Consider the following 15220-nt stretch of genomic DNA (forward strand, 5'->3'; position numbering starts at 1 on the left):
CTTGTATTGGCAACTAATTGCAATTAAATATTATACTTATCGGCCTGTTTGGTTTTTAGCCGTGTTGAATTTAGTCCGTTTGGTCCATGGCAGGCGTCGCTTACCCACGCGATCTTCACGAGACTTGTGCGAGACTTCGAAACGTCAAGTGTCAGCACCGCCATTTTGAAAACTGTTTTCCAAGTGAAGTATTGCACAAAAACGAGTTTAAATGACGATTACTGCCTACTTTTTTCAAACTTTCCTGATTGCCATCAAAACAAACACAACTTCCAGCTTGATTACATCAGCATTCAAAACACATGCACGTCTTAATTTATCTAGAAGTTTTCTCTATTTCTTTTCTCTGTTTATCTGTAATGATGCTGCTGGAATCTTAATTTCCCTGAGGGAACCCTCCCAAAGGGATCAATAAAGTTTTATCTAATCTTTTGACAACATTGGCAGATGTTGCCCTGTGTCCGAAATCGCTCCCTACTCACTATATAGGGCACTATATAGTGGGGACGCCATTTTGTAGTGCTGTCTGAACCCTTAGTGAGGATTTACACCCTATATAGTGCACTCAAAGTATCCCACAATGCATCATGAAAAGTAGTGTACAACGATGGTCACGAACCAAAGCAATATGTCCCATCATGCATTGTGGTCGCGCTGAAAGAAATCAAATTAAAAGTCTCAAATTTGATTCAATAAAAGGTAGCGGCAAAGAAGAAAATATTCAGCCTTGATTTAAAAAGAGCTGAAGGATGTAGGCACTTTGTATTTATTAATGTGGGAAATGCGCTCAGTATAATATGGATTTATCACTAAAACACATGCATGTGTTGGTTTTTTTTTTTGAAAACCCACCAGCCGACTGATCTGATCTGGCACGTTTTAATGGTGTGACAGTAATGACGTAAATACCAGCGCGACGGACTAGTGTCCGAAAGCGTTTTTTTAATTTTACCAATGAGCTCGCTATATAGTCCTCTATATAGTAATTCCCTATGTAGGGAGTAGTGAACGAGTGAGCGATTTCGGACACAGGGTTGGTCACTTTGATTTCCGCTGTACGTTTTACTTCCGTCCTACGATGTCTCGCACAGGTCTCAGCGAATCTCGTTTACAGCCATCGCTTTGACATATGGACTGATATATATTACAGAGCGTATTTCCAACACTCATAACTTGCTATAGCAGCGACAAAATAGCTATCAAAAATGCATTCCTGTATTTAATAAAATGTGAAGTAGAATTTTGATGATAAAAAAAATTTGCCTTCAGTTTTCCTTTAAAAACTGATAAATTCTGTAAAATACTTCTAAAACTAGCAAAACTACAATGTAAGCAGAGAATATAAACGGGCGAGATGCTCCAAGCGACCGCTACCTGACGTCACCGCATACGTCACCACCGCAGGAAGCCCGTCTGGCATTTTAAAGAGAATTCATTTTTCTCGAACACTATTTGGTCTCTGAATATGAAAGTTTGATTTTTGAAATCTGCAACTACTTTTACTTAAAATAAGTTTGAGTATAAATCCGCTGGAGGATCCCTTTAATTTCATTTTCGACATACCGTCCCAACTTTTTTCCAATTTGGGGTTGTATGATCTTCCTCTCTTTTATAAATATCAGTTGGATGACAAACATATTTGATATCACTGTTTTTGTTTTGTTTTTTTACCATCATGAGTTTCAGAGAATATTCTCTTTTTAAGAAATCATAAGTAAAACTTTGTTCTCTTACAGGTATGATAACCGACCTCTTCATCGACAAGTTCAAATTCAAAGGGCAGAACGTCAAGACAAAGGTTTCACAGCTCCTTGAAATATTAGACAACTATGATCTGAACTCCCTGGTGGACTTTTTCAATGATGCTTAATTTAAAACTCCAATGACCGTTATTTATTTACTTGTAATATTTTTAGTTTATGATATAGATTTGTCCAGAGGTGGACAAAGTACCCAACTTCATTACTTAAGTCAAAGTACAGATCCCACTGGTTCAATGTTACTCTGATACAAGTGAAAGTTGTCCAGTCAAATTTTTACTTAAGTTGAAGTACTTGCTTTCAAAAATACTTAAGTATTAAAAGTACATTTTCCGTCAACGCATCGTTGTATTATTGCCACAGCGCTGACAAAACCTAGTTACCAAAGACAGAAATGTGAATTCAGAAAATGAACGCATGCTGTGCCATCATGGTGGTTTAACGTTAAGCTAGCCAGTCAGTGAAGCTCCACCTGACATGCTAGCAAACTCTTTTCAAACTCGAAATCATATTGGGTAGCTAACGCTACTAGAAAAGCAACATCTCTACATTCTGTTTATTTGGAAAGATTATGCTAAAACATATTTCTGGAAGGACTTCAGATAAGTTAACGTTATTCATATTGGCATAACTCTGTTTTTACATGCTAACTAACAGTGTCCAAGTTAACTAGCTATGTGGACAAGGCGATGGCGACTTGGCGGGCAAATCCATAGAAAATCATCTGACTAACCAGACTACATAGCTATTGCAATGTTATTGCTAGCTCTAAAAGCACAAACAACTTCACTACAAGTTTTCTCTTGGAATAAAACGTTTATATACCTCAATATCCTTCTGCAGGTTGGGCGGCGAGTTTTTATAGGCCGTGATGTGGTTTGTTTTCGGCAAACATTTAAAACGAAATGAATCTTTAATCCTTTCAGAAAACTGAGACATGGGTTCATGGGCCATGAGTGTGTGCATTCTCCAGAAGAACCACCTTCTTCCATTCTGCCATCAACTGATTTTTGTTCAAATAACGCTGCTGAGAAATAATTGAACTTGATTTTATACAGTCTATGGACGTGACGTGACCCTAGTGATTACTGATGGGCTGTCTCAGTGTCACCTGCGAAAAAACCAATCACGTTTTAGAAAAGAAAAGAAAAAAACATCCACTTTCAGAGTTGCGTCATAGGAACGAGTAACGGGGACCTTGATAGAAATGTAGTGGAGTGAAACATATTTGCCTTTCAAATGTAGTGAAATTAAAGTCATAAGTTTCCAAAAAAAAATAATACTCAAGTAAGGCCACACCAATTCAATTAGTTGGTTCTCGGAATCGCCGCTTGAAGAAAATGCAAAATGAAAAAAATAAAATCGAAATCGACTGCAGGTTGAGGTCACGTGACGTCGAAAACCAATCAAATCGCCCCTTTCACTTTAGATAAAGACTTGTGGAAGAAACGTGGCTGTGGAGGGGAATCCTGCAAAGCCTGTTTGTGATTGTTAGGATATTCAGCGAACATAAACGTAAAATCTTTGACAGGTGTGTCGAAATTCAAGAGGGGGAAAACTTTGCACAGTTGTACTCAAGATGCCGTGAGCTTGTTACCCTGCGATGTGCCAACTTGGACTACAACTCTGTGGAGGTGGGTTTGATTTATATATTTCATTGATTGATGTGAGGGGCAAACAAAAAATCATTCGAAGTATTTAGCCATCAGAAGTAGCCTACTCCTGGCCAAATCTTTTTTCTGTGCATTGTAGATGTTCAATTGACTGTAATTCAATAGTTTATTTAGCCTCTCTGTTTACTGGTGTGCCTGATAAAAGACGTGCAGCCAGAGCTAGCCCTTAATGCATATGGGTGGAAATAAGATAAGCTATTAAAAGAGCCATATGAAATGTGTAACAATAATGCATTGTCTTTGTTTTGTTTCTCTATTATGAAAGCCCTCTATTTCCACCGCTAATTTTACCATCAGAGCATTTTTTAAATTTTATTTTTATTTCACGCACTCTCTTCATATTTTTCCTGAAAAAATCCGAGAACCAATTAATTAAATTGGTGTGGCCTAAAGTACAGATACTCAAAGTGTACTTAAGTACTGAAGTAAGTGTACTTTGTTACTGTCCACCTCTGGATTTGTCTGATTATTTATTTCTAGTACCTAAACACTTTCACATACCAAAGTACAGAAGCCATACAGAGACTGATCAATACATCATTTAATGCAGTGACTCTGCATTAAATTGGTTCTCTTCTTATCTATCTGACAGACAACAATATGTAACAATCAACAACACTAAATCTATGTTTAAAACAGTACAATGCGGAGTACCACAGGGATCAATTTTAGGACCTTTCCTATTTCTAATGTACATCAATAACCTTGCATTCATTGCAGTCATCTTCTTTATCTTATTTGCAGATGACTCCAATCTTTTCCTTTCGCACTCAAATTTTAATACTTTAATAAAATTAGCTAATCAAGAATTAGAAAAAGTTATCTGGTTCGAGGTTAACAAATTATCTATAAATGCCAAAAAAACCTACTTTATTTTCTGTAATAAAAATAAAACCTACAATAGAAATAACGCAAAAATCTTTCTAAAAAGTATGCCCCTTTCTCAAGAGTGTCAAGCTAAATTCTTAGGTGTAATAATAGATGACAAACTGACTTGGAAACCACATATAGCCATGTTATGTAAAAAAAAAAATCTAAAACTATTGGACTTATGGGAAAAATCTAACATCTTATTCAACAAACCAGTATCACCATATATAATAGCTTAATATACCCATATCTGACCTACGGAAATATTGTATGGGGATGTGCCTACAAAACTACACTACAGCCCCTAATTCTACTCCAAAAAAGATTTGCTCGTATGGCCACCGGATCCAGTTTTTATGCCCATTCTTTACCTCTATTTACGAAGCTTAAGATTTTAAATATTTTTGATATCAATAGACTTCAGTTAAATATCTTCACTTTCCAATTTCTTAGACGTTCTTTTCCAGACACGTTTGATAATTTTCTAAATCTTAATTCCCAATTTCATGCTTACCAAACTCGACAAAGCGACCAACTACATATCCCTCTAGTGCGAACATCCTTAGGCTAAAAGAGTGTACAATACAAATGTGTAATTGAATGGAATAACCTCCCCCTCCACCTTAAAAGTTTTACATCCATGATTAGTTTTAAACGTAATCTCAGAAACCACCTATTTTCATTCCCCAGCCACACCTGACCTTTATCTTTAATTAAAGCTCAGTCTCGGATCAAATTGTAAAATATTACACTACGCCATGCACCAGGCTTCTGTTATTAGTACAATATTTTTTTCACCATTTGAAATCAATTAATTATACTTTTTTTATTTTATGTATAGATCCTAGGTTACATTTTTATTCATTTCTTATTTTCACTCATTAATTTATATTTTATCTGCAATTGATATTTTGTTTATATCTTTTATTTCAGTTATGATATCAGTTATAGTTTAATGTATAATTTCATATGTTAACAATATAATTAATATCATTATTTGTCATTATTTACTATTGTTAATTTTGTTATTTTCTAATTTGTCAAATTTGTATTAATTATTTGTTAATTTAAATGGGGGAAGACTTAGAACAAAGCCATCGAGGCTTTTCTTCTTCCCCCAGCACGTTTTCTGTTTCTGTTCCATTTATGGTTGGTTTTTTTTTTTTTTTTTTGTAAATTTCTTCTATCATGTGCAAATAAATAAAATCAAATCATCAAATAGTGCTGTGTTATGTAATGATAATTAAATACCACTTCTGTGCTACTTTTCTGTGAATTTATATTTGTACTCGAATAAATGTTCATATTATTAAGTTTCCTGTTTGTTGTTTGTACTGTATATTTGACAAAAAAAATTCTTGCAGAGAAATAAGAAAGGTGTCAAAAAAAGTCATTAGCACACAATTGCACACCCCTTACTTTTAAGATTTAAACTGCCATCACTGCCCAAATAGGACTACAACTAATACCACCAAACCCTATAAGGCTAGAAAAAAAAAAAGCCAAAAAAAAAAAAAGCAGTGGCTCTGGAAGTGGGGTCCTGGAACCCCAGGGGTCTGCAAAGCAAAGCCAAGGGGTCTGTGATTTTTGTTAGTGTTGCAGTTGTTTGTTTTTATAATTATTAGTTGGTTTAATTGATCAGTGAAATTGAATGAGATTAATACATACATACATGAATAACTCAAAACCAAGTAGGTTTTTAAATATCATCAATTGAAAAAGTTCCACTTTTCCAATAAATAGCCAAACTATTATTCTAACTGTAAAATAAATCAGTACTTCTGGGGTCCATATACAACCCCAATTCCAAAAAAGTTGGGATGCTGTGTAAACTGTAAGTTAAAACAATGTAATAATTTACAAATCGTGGAAATCCTGTATTTCATTGAAAATGGTACAAAGACAACATCCCAAATGTTAAAACTGAGAAATTTTATTGTTTTTTGAAAAACGTGCTCATTTTGAATTTGATGTCAGCAACATATTTCAAAAAAGTTGGGACGGGTATGTTTACCACTATGTTGCATCACTTCTGCCGTACTTTTAAAGGTCCCATGGCATGGTGGTTTGTTGATGCTTTAAACGGGCTCGTGGAGGCTTCCGGATGTTATATCCACAGCCTTTCTCGAAATGAACCCTCGGCACGTAAATATAGCCTCCTGGGAGAAAGCCCCATTTCAGTGCTTTTCCCAGTGCGTCGTTTTGCTAATGAGAAGCAGGAGGCGGGGAAGGGTAGAGGGTGGGGGCGGGCCATGGGGGGAGGGGCTTGACCAAGCTGCGTGCACACATACTCGCTGCTAAGACAAAACCCCGTTCTCCCTCTGACTCCTTTGGTAAACTCAACGTGACACAGAGAACAGAGAGTGAGAGTGTTCGGAGTGGTAGTTTACGAACGTATAATACCCTAGGCTTGAACACGCACTCCATAACCAAAGAGGATAGAAGCAGCAACTACAGCAACATAGCGCTTATCCAACAGAAAACATGCATTGCGGAGCAATAGTCAAACATAAGCTCATAAGTTACAGTCAATTTCCAGACTAAACTCAGTTTAACAGAGCATGCTGCATGCTCTTTAGTTTTGTAGCGTAGAGTACCTGGCTAACTGCAGGAAGCGGTTAGCTGCACAGCTAATGTAGCCATTGCTAGGCTAACGCACCGATTTTAAAACACGGCAAAACGACCAGTTATACACTTACTTGTTCGGTGTTTGTTGCTGATGCGGCAGGGATGCTTGGTACGGACCCAGGCTTCAGTGACAGTTGATGTGCAAAACCTGCCCTGTACTGTCCCAAGTTGTGGAAACATTCCTCAGGAAAATGCTTCCGACAAACATACACCATCTTAGGTAGACTCGACGGCGTATTATTGAAGTAAATAAAATTAAGCCACTGCGTCTTCAGGGGCTCTCCCGTCGGCAGTAAAAACAGACTATTTTCTGTGTTGTCACATCCATGTACAGCGCAATTTCCATGTTTCGCTCGCTTAGGTGATGCCATGTTGTTGTGTCCTCTATGGTCTCCTCACTACAACTGGGCGGGGCGGGGCAATCCATACAGTGGGTGGGAATCCAGGGGGGGGGGCGTGGGGATCATCTCCCTTGCTGACGTAGTAAAGGGAAGAGTTTATCAACGCGCCGTTTTGACGCGCCATTCTCAAATGTTGGGCATAGTTTGGTTTACACATTATGAAATTTCTAGCCACTGGGGTGACTTAAGAAGGTCAGAGGAACTCATTTTAACGTTAAAAAACCTCAGAAAGTGAAAATTTCATGCCATGGGACCTTTAAAACAACTTTAATTTCAGTCATTCAACACAGACATGAAATCGCTTACATTCAGAAGCAAGGGTTGAAAATAATTAACAAGAGAGACAAAAGGGGCAGATTAAATGAAGAAAGAAGAAAAATATAAAATAAACATTAAAATAAATACATAAGCATGCTAACGAGAAAAAATAAAACAGTAAACGCAAGGTTAATTAATAAAAAAATTAAGTAAAGAAATTAAACATATTGCATATATTAATCGTTTTAGCTGCTTTTTTGTTTAGTACAGGAGAAACTGTTGCAATGTGCTGTGCTGACCTTTGACCCCACACACGCGCCGCTTATTGTTTCTCCTGACGTCAGTTTTTTAAATTTCCATTCAGAGAGTCACGTGACACCCACTCGCTCGCTCACTCACCTCTTAACCGTTTTGTGTCTTGAGGACAGGAAGTGAAAGAAGTTTGGACGCTTTCAGCCGCCGTAGCTTAGTGACGTATGGGGCCGTGCTGAATTCTGATTGGATAGTTTCAATAGTCGCGGGCTACTTGAATTGAGAAAGTAACGCTGATCACCGCCGGGGCTGAAAGGGAACTCAGGCTGTGTTGGGAGGAATAGAGCAGCTTTTTTTTTTTTCTTCCATGGCTGGTTAAGTGTTAAGATTATGGCGCTCTTTCTTGTAGCTTAGCTCGTATTTGCTTTATTGTTTTTGTTAAAACGCTGCTGTTTAAATTTTTGTCTTCCTTAGCAACAGCGACTTCTAGACGGTATAGCGGTTTGGTGTTCTGCTACCTAGCTAGCTTTATTTTGTTTTTATTTCTGAATTGTGCAAAGTTTAAATGAAACCTTAAAAAGCTTCCTGCATTTTATTTTATTTTTTTTGCAGGTCGGGTATTTCTCCAACATGTCCTCCTCACAAGGAAGCGCGCTGGAGGGAGCAGAAGATCTTTACCAGGAGAATCAGGAGAACCTGCCTGCACGGCTCCGAGGAGTAAACAAGAGCAGGCTGGAGAGCCAGGAGAATGTGCCTGCTCATAAACCGGGCACCAGGACCGTCCTGGGCGCTCTGGCTAACAACCCACGCCGACAACCCGCTCAGCGAGCCTCTAAACAGGTCTGTATGTGGCGTGGTTCGGGCTGTGTCCCAAATACCACTCTCACTTACTATAAAGTGCGCTCATTATGCTATACACGCTGTCCTGTGTAGGCTACGGCGCTAGTGAAGCCGCTATTTGGGATGCGTCCTGAGATTTACTTGTTGGCTGAAATGTGTGCATTTACTGTTTTAATCACCTTTTTGTTTAAGTTAATTCATTAGCCAAGTACACTAGCTACTAGCTTCCTACCTAGTGTTTTTGTTGCTCAAATTGAAGCTGAATTCAGTCTAATTTTCCTCTCCTTTTTTTTGTACTAGACTACAATGTAATATCTAATTTTTTTTTTCCTCCAGGTTTTAAATGTCTGTAAATATTTTCCTGTCTGTCTGTCTGAGAGCGCCATTTTATCCTCCTCCTGTCTGCATTGGAGTTTTTTCCCTGCAGTTTGCTCAGGCCTTGATACAAGACTTACAAAAAAAAGAGGCTCACGTACTGTAACTCAAGACCTAGGAGTGAAGTATTTCTCATGTATGAATAAGTCTTAAACGTTTTGAGGTTAAGGTTAGATGCCTGTCTTACAATAACTCTAAATTCTAACTTTTTCTTTTGCATGCTATTTTACAGCCTTTAAGCAAGAAGTCAAAATTCAGGAAGGTTTTGGAGTGGCTGAATATCTTTTGTCTATTATATAGACCCTCAAGCCTCCAATTATTAGTTTCATGAGGATGTAATAACCTTCCTTATGCATATGGTTTTTAAGCTTAATTCAGTTAATTCTTTTTTTTTTTTTTTTTTTTTTAAGAGGTTGAGTGTAAGAAAACTCAACGTTGAAAGCACTAATGTGTTTTTGAGGCGTCTGTTATTTTGGATGCATGTTGTGACATTGATTCGCCTCCATTCCAGGATTTAATCTAAGGCTCTGGGTTGCTGATCAGAAGGTCGGGGCATTGCCCCAGCACCCTCCAAGTCCGTAACCCTCTCTGCTGTCCCTGTGCTCTGACCTCAGCTTCCTAACAAGCTTTATGTGAAGGAAATCTCACTGTGATGTAACAAATGTCCTTCTCTCTTGCTAATTGGTTTGTTCATTTCAGGGCTCGACATTAACTTTTAAACCCACTTGCCCTAGGGGTAAATTTCCACCCCCTCCCCCCCCCCAAATATCATCACTTCCCCCTATTTTGCAAGTACTATTATTTTAGGAAAACTGTAGAACAGTTGTGAATTGCGACATAAAATGATCACGCCGAGTTGAAGTTTGTTTATTGGTTACTTGTAACAGACAATAGCTATTTTATCCAAAGTAGCTTTTCCTGCCCTAGTCGATTTATTTCCATTTCGCTTGCATGCAGCTGTTGTAAAGCTCAGTGTTTGTGTAGAACTCTCTCAGACTATTGGTTCATGACTCGATAATGTAGAAATCTATAACAAAGCTTGTATGAAAACAATAGGGTGCCAAGACTTTTGAACAATACTGTGAGAATATTTATGTATCGGGTTTTTGTCAGATCATCCACCTGTAGGGTTAAAAACAACACCTGTGCTGCATCATGCCAGGATAATGTTTGAGTTGAAAATTGTTTAGGTTGTGGGTGTTATCCAGATCTGGCAACCTGTAACTGAATCAGTGCAGCTGTCTATCATGAAGCAGCATGGTTTATTTTTTTTTAAAATAAACCTAGAGGTGGGTGATGTAACAAGATGTATAAATATTTTGCACAGGACCGTGTTCCTCTGATGACAAAGCTCCAGCGCTCTCTGCTCTTTAATCTGTTTAAGGATTTATCGCACATGTCGCTCCTTGTTGAGTTTTTATGTCCGACTTGTTTGAAGCCATTTTGGGTTTTCAGTGTTGAATAAGGAAGCTGCTTTACCTGTACAAAAATTGCTTTCATGAAGGTGCTAACTCGAATGCGAGCAGAAAAAGATTCTTAAGCAAACTCTTCCATATTTCCAACTTTGTTTTTGTAAAATGCATTTTAAATCGAATCATGAGTTTCTCTGGAGTTTTCAGGCCGAGCTCCTCTTGTCGTATTCTTTAACCACTCATTTCCTCGTTCTTGAAGCATTTGCTTCTATTAACATTTTTCTTGATAGTGGGGAGACGGTAACGCCTTTTATCTATTTCTGTTTGAACAAGCAAAAAAAACATATTAAAGACGGATGAAGCCTTGCTTGCATGAAAGACAGTGGCTGTCTGACCCCAACTGTAGTTATGTGATGCCATGCACAAGGGGTCTATAAACAGTACGTGTACCATACAACAGCGGGGGGATATAAAATAACTTGTAAAGCAATAAATGAAACCGAGACTAAGAAAACAGCCAAGACATAATGGTGGATACATAGTGAGTGAAGCTTTTAGAAACTGAAATAAGAGTGAAGTTTAATTTGTGGTCGTTTGTTCCAACTTGCCCAGTCAGGCATGTTGGGGACATATGCAGCTTGCCCCGGGCAATCGGGCAGTACTTAATGTCGAGCCCTGATCACTTTCAGGGCTCAGCACCCCCAGCCTGTAAATCAGAAGACGCCAACAAAAGCTATGTTGAGAAGCCTGCAGCCAAGCAACCTGCTTTTCAGATTCACGTTGATGAACCTGATGGGGCCTGCTCCAGAAAACGAGCATCCACCAAACAAGCGACAGTGGATCGTTCTCCGTTAACACTCAATCCAACTGTAACGCGGCTCAGGCAGCCTCTCGCTACTATTGATCTGCCTATGGATTGCAGTTATGGTGGGTAGAATCATAAGTTGTTTAAATTTGCTTTGGAGGTTTTTGGTTTTGCTAACGTGTCTGCTTTTGTTTTAGAGTCTCCCATGGACATGTCAATAGTTGAGGGTGAGGAGAGGGCTGTGAATGTAAACGAAGTTCCTGATTATGCTGCTGAAATTCACACACATCTAAGGGCAATGGAGGTATGTGTGCATGGCCACATGTCTTGAATACAGAAGTTTTGTCTCCTTTTTTTAATAAAATTCTCGATTGTTGTACAGGTTAAGTGTAGGCCAAAAGCGGGCTACATGAGGAAGCAGCCAGATATCACGAACAGCATGCGTGCCATCCTGGTGGACTGGCTTGTAGAAGTCGGAGAGGAGTACAAGCTCCAGAATGAGACGTTGCACCTGGCTGTGAACTACATTGACCGCTTCCTGTCCTCCATGTCCGTCTTGAGGGGGAAGCTGCAGCTCGTTGGCACAGCAGCCATGCTCTTGGCTTCGTGAGTTTGGTTTCGTTCAACCTTGTTCTGGTTTGTGTTGCTCAGGTTTATTTACAGGGATATCTCGTTACAGGAAGTTTGAAGAGATCTACCCCCCTGAGGTGGCAGAGTTTGTCTACATTACTGACGACACCTACACAAAGAAACAAGTGTTAAGAATGGAGCATCTGGTACTGAAGGTCCTCTCTTTTGATCTGGCAGCACCCACGATTGTCCAGTTTCTCACCCAGTACTTCCTCAAGCAGCAAGTGTGCAACAAAGTGGAGAGCTTGTCCATGGTGAGTTGGGATTTAATTGCTATTGAATTCAAGTCAGTGACTTGTTTATATTTGAGAATTTCCCCAGTTGTTCTAAAGCCCGCCTCCCTGTCTCAGTTTCTTGGGGAGCTAAGTTTAGTGGATGCAGACCCCTTCCTGAAGTATCTTCCATCTCAGATTGCTGCTGCCGCCTTTATTTTGGCAAACTTCACCATCATGGGGGTTTCATGGGTAAGCTATACAGTTCAGCTTGATTGGAAATGGCTGCTTCTCCTATGTAGTGGAAGTTCATAAACCTGAAGTCAGGCTCTCATTTAACTAAGTGTACATGACTTTCGTATTCCTGAGGTTGAGTCACTCGTGAATTGGCAGTCTAATAAACGGGCAGTTCATACATGCAGACACCCTTGATTAACAGGATGAGTATTCTGCTAAACCACTATGGTTAAAATCAGATGGGCACAAGGGTTCTATTTGAATAGAGCTGTTACGGCTCAGTTTGTCAAGCTGAAGTAAACGGTGGGATCTTGTTTGTAAAGAATGCGTCATGTGAGTCAATCAAGGGGTTGTGACAAAGTGGTTAGTCGCTGCACTGATTTTGGCTCTTAGATCAGCACATCCAGGGTGTTTATTCCTCTTGTGCCATAGCTGTATAATCCACTTTGTAGCTCTTTATATCCTAGGAAGCCATTTTGGGTGCATCATGACTTGAAATGCTCCAAGTTGCACATTTTTAAATCTTAGTTTCTAGTTTGACTGAATATTTGCTTGCTTGTTAATCTTTTAGTCCAAGCCTCTGGCTGAGGTGACTGGCTATACCTTGGAAAACCTCATGCCATGTATCAAAGATCTCCATCAGACCTACCTCGGTGCTACTCAGCATGCACAGCAGTCCGTCAGGGAGAAATACAAAGGCTCAAAGTAAGCAGAATGACCGTGTGTGGGCTTTTTTTTTTTTTTTTTTGGAGGTTCTAATTTTGTATGACCCTAATGGTTTCTTCTCGTTTTCTTTAAGATACCATGAGGTTTCTCTACTCGAGCCCCCACAGAACCTGATGTTGAATTAACCTTGACGTTCCTCCTCGCAGATTCCAGACTAACAGGAATTGTGTACAGTCCTCACCTTACATAAACGTGTAACTGCAATAACGGACACCGTGTTTTGAAGGACATGGTGAAATTAGCATGTGTATATTTTAAGGACAGTCCTGAAGGACTGCTGTTTTTAATGCTTGATGCATCCAGATATCTTGTAGATAAGCATTTTTTTTTTACTTTTTTTTTAAAAATGAAAGCAACCAAAGTGGTTTTCTTTACAATTTTGATGGAGATTTTTTTTTCCACACCGATATCTAAATAAACCACTGGGGTTTTCTATAAAAACTGGCTCGTGAGCGTTCGTTTTTTGGGAATTGAGGTTCAATATTGGTGGTTTCAGAAAACCATGTTGCTATGGTTACTATCCTGGAGTGTGTTCTCTTTCCTTTAAAGGTGTAAGACAAACAGTTCCTTACCCTGGTGTTGGCTAATGAATGCAAATTTTATCTAACTTTTATCAGGTTATGCAATTATCACATACCTCTTTAGAAGCTGTGCTGATGTGGACAGTCTTGCTTCACCTTGGTATCTGCAGCTCAGTGTTGTGGGTTTCCCCTCACGTTCCACTAGTGCTTAGTTATGAGATGTGGGTGAGGTGTCATTTGTGGAAAACAAACTTTTTGTAAACTAAACTGCCTTGCAACCAGGCACTGTGGCTCTCCAGAGCTGCTGAAAAGTCAACACCTAACCCATCAGGGTTGAAAAGCAGTGCCTAAATAACTTCATTCTAATTAAACTTGCTGGTAAGTGCTTTTGGACCAATAATGTGTAGGACCTATACATCTTTTATATGTGGGGTGGGTTATACAGTACCTCTGCCAGTCATGCTAACAAATGAGATCTGGTCTGACCACATCTGAAACTGCTTTTTGGCATTTCACATGCTGCAATTTGATTGCTTTGGCAGGGTCTGCACACTTACAAGCCTACAGACATGACAGCTGCTGTTGCATGCATATGTAAGTTAATCTGTTTATAACAGTGGTGCTTGAAGGTTTGTGAACCTTTTAGAATTTATTTCTGTATAAATGACCAACATAATCAGATTTTTATACAAGTCCTAAAAGTAGAAAACCTAGTTAAACAAATGACAAGTTTTATTTATTGAAAGATGATCCAATATTACATCTGTGAGTGGTAAAAGTATGTGAACCTTTTGCTTGAGTAACTGTGACCCTTTTATGCAGCAACAACTGCAACTAAATGTTTCTGGTAACTGTTAAATTCCTCCAAGCCAGCAATGCAGGGATTTAGCCCATTCCTCTGTACAGACCAGCTTCAATTCTGGGATGTTCATGGGTTTCCTCACATGAACTGCTTACTTCAGTTAGATTAAGGTCAGGACTTTGACTTGGCCATTCCAAAATGTATTTTATTCTTTGGTAGAACAACTTGTGCTTGGGGTTGTTGTCTTGCTGCATGACCCACCTTCTCTTGAGATTCAGTTCCTGGACAGATGTCCTGACATTTTCCTTTAGAATTCATTGGTATTCAGAATTCATTGTTCCTCAATGATGGCAAGCCATCCTGGACCAAACCATGATACTACCACCATGTTTCACAGATGAGAAGGTTCTTATGCTGGAATGCAGGGTTTTCCTTCCTCCAAACATAACACTTTCTCATTTAAACCAAAATGTTTATTTTGGTCTCATCTGTCCACATGATGATTGAGAGCAATGGCTCTCTCCTTGCAGCCCTGCATGCCATTTGAGTGTTCTTCTGATGGTAGACTCATGAACACTGGTTAATGTGAGACCTTCAGTTGCTTAGAAGTTACCCTGTGACCTCACTATTACACGCCTTGCTCTTAGAGTGATCTTTGTTGGTTGACCACTGCTGGGGAGGGTAACAATGGTCTTGAATTTCTTGTACATAATCTGACTGGATTGGTGGAGTCTAAACTCTTTAGAGATGGTTTTGTAACCTTTTCCAGCCTGATGAGCATCAACAATGCTTTTTTTTTCTGAGGTCCTCAGAAGTCT

At 39.1% G+C, this 15220-nt stretch overlaps 2 protein-coding genes across 4 annotated transcripts in view; both read left to right on the forward strand.

Moving 5' to 3' along the window:
• The window catches only part of bbs7 (Bardet-Biedl syndrome 7), a 44777-nt gene extending 39180 nt beyond the window's left edge, over positions 1-5597 (forward strand). For all 3 annotated transcript variants that reach the window (XM_060927300.1, XM_060927301.1, XM_060927302.1), the window contains one exon: positions 1737-5597. In XM_060927300.1, the coding sequence (XP_060783283.1) occupies positions 1737-1870 (134 nt within the window). In that variant the 3' untranslated portion in view covers positions 1871-5597. The remainder of the gene's footprint in view (positions 1-1736) is intronic.
• A 2500-nt stretch (positions 5598-8097) lies between these two features.
• ccna2 (cyclin A2) lies at positions 8098-13520 on the forward strand. Its single transcript, XM_060927303.1, has 9 exons — positions 8098-8335; positions 8455-8682; positions 11159-11396; positions 11472-11578; positions 11657-11880; positions 11954-12158; positions 12255-12368; positions 12925-13058; positions 13153-13520. Exons 2-9 carry the CDS (start codon positions 8473-8475, stop codon positions 13202-13204), a joined length of 1284 nt encoding a protein of 427 aa, XP_060783286.1. The 5' UTR covers positions 8098-8335; positions 8455-8472; the 3' UTR covers positions 13205-13520.
• Positions 13521-15220: the final 1700 nt, after the last annotated feature.

The sequence above is a fragment of the Neoarius graeffei genome, chromosome 8 (genome assembly GCF_027579695.1).
Source record: "Neoarius graeffei isolate fNeoGra1 chromosome 8, fNeoGra1.pri, whole genome shotgun sequence".
NCBI classification, from domain to species: domain Eukaryota; kingdom Metazoa; phylum Chordata; class Actinopteri; order Siluriformes; family Ariidae; genus Neoarius; species Neoarius graeffei.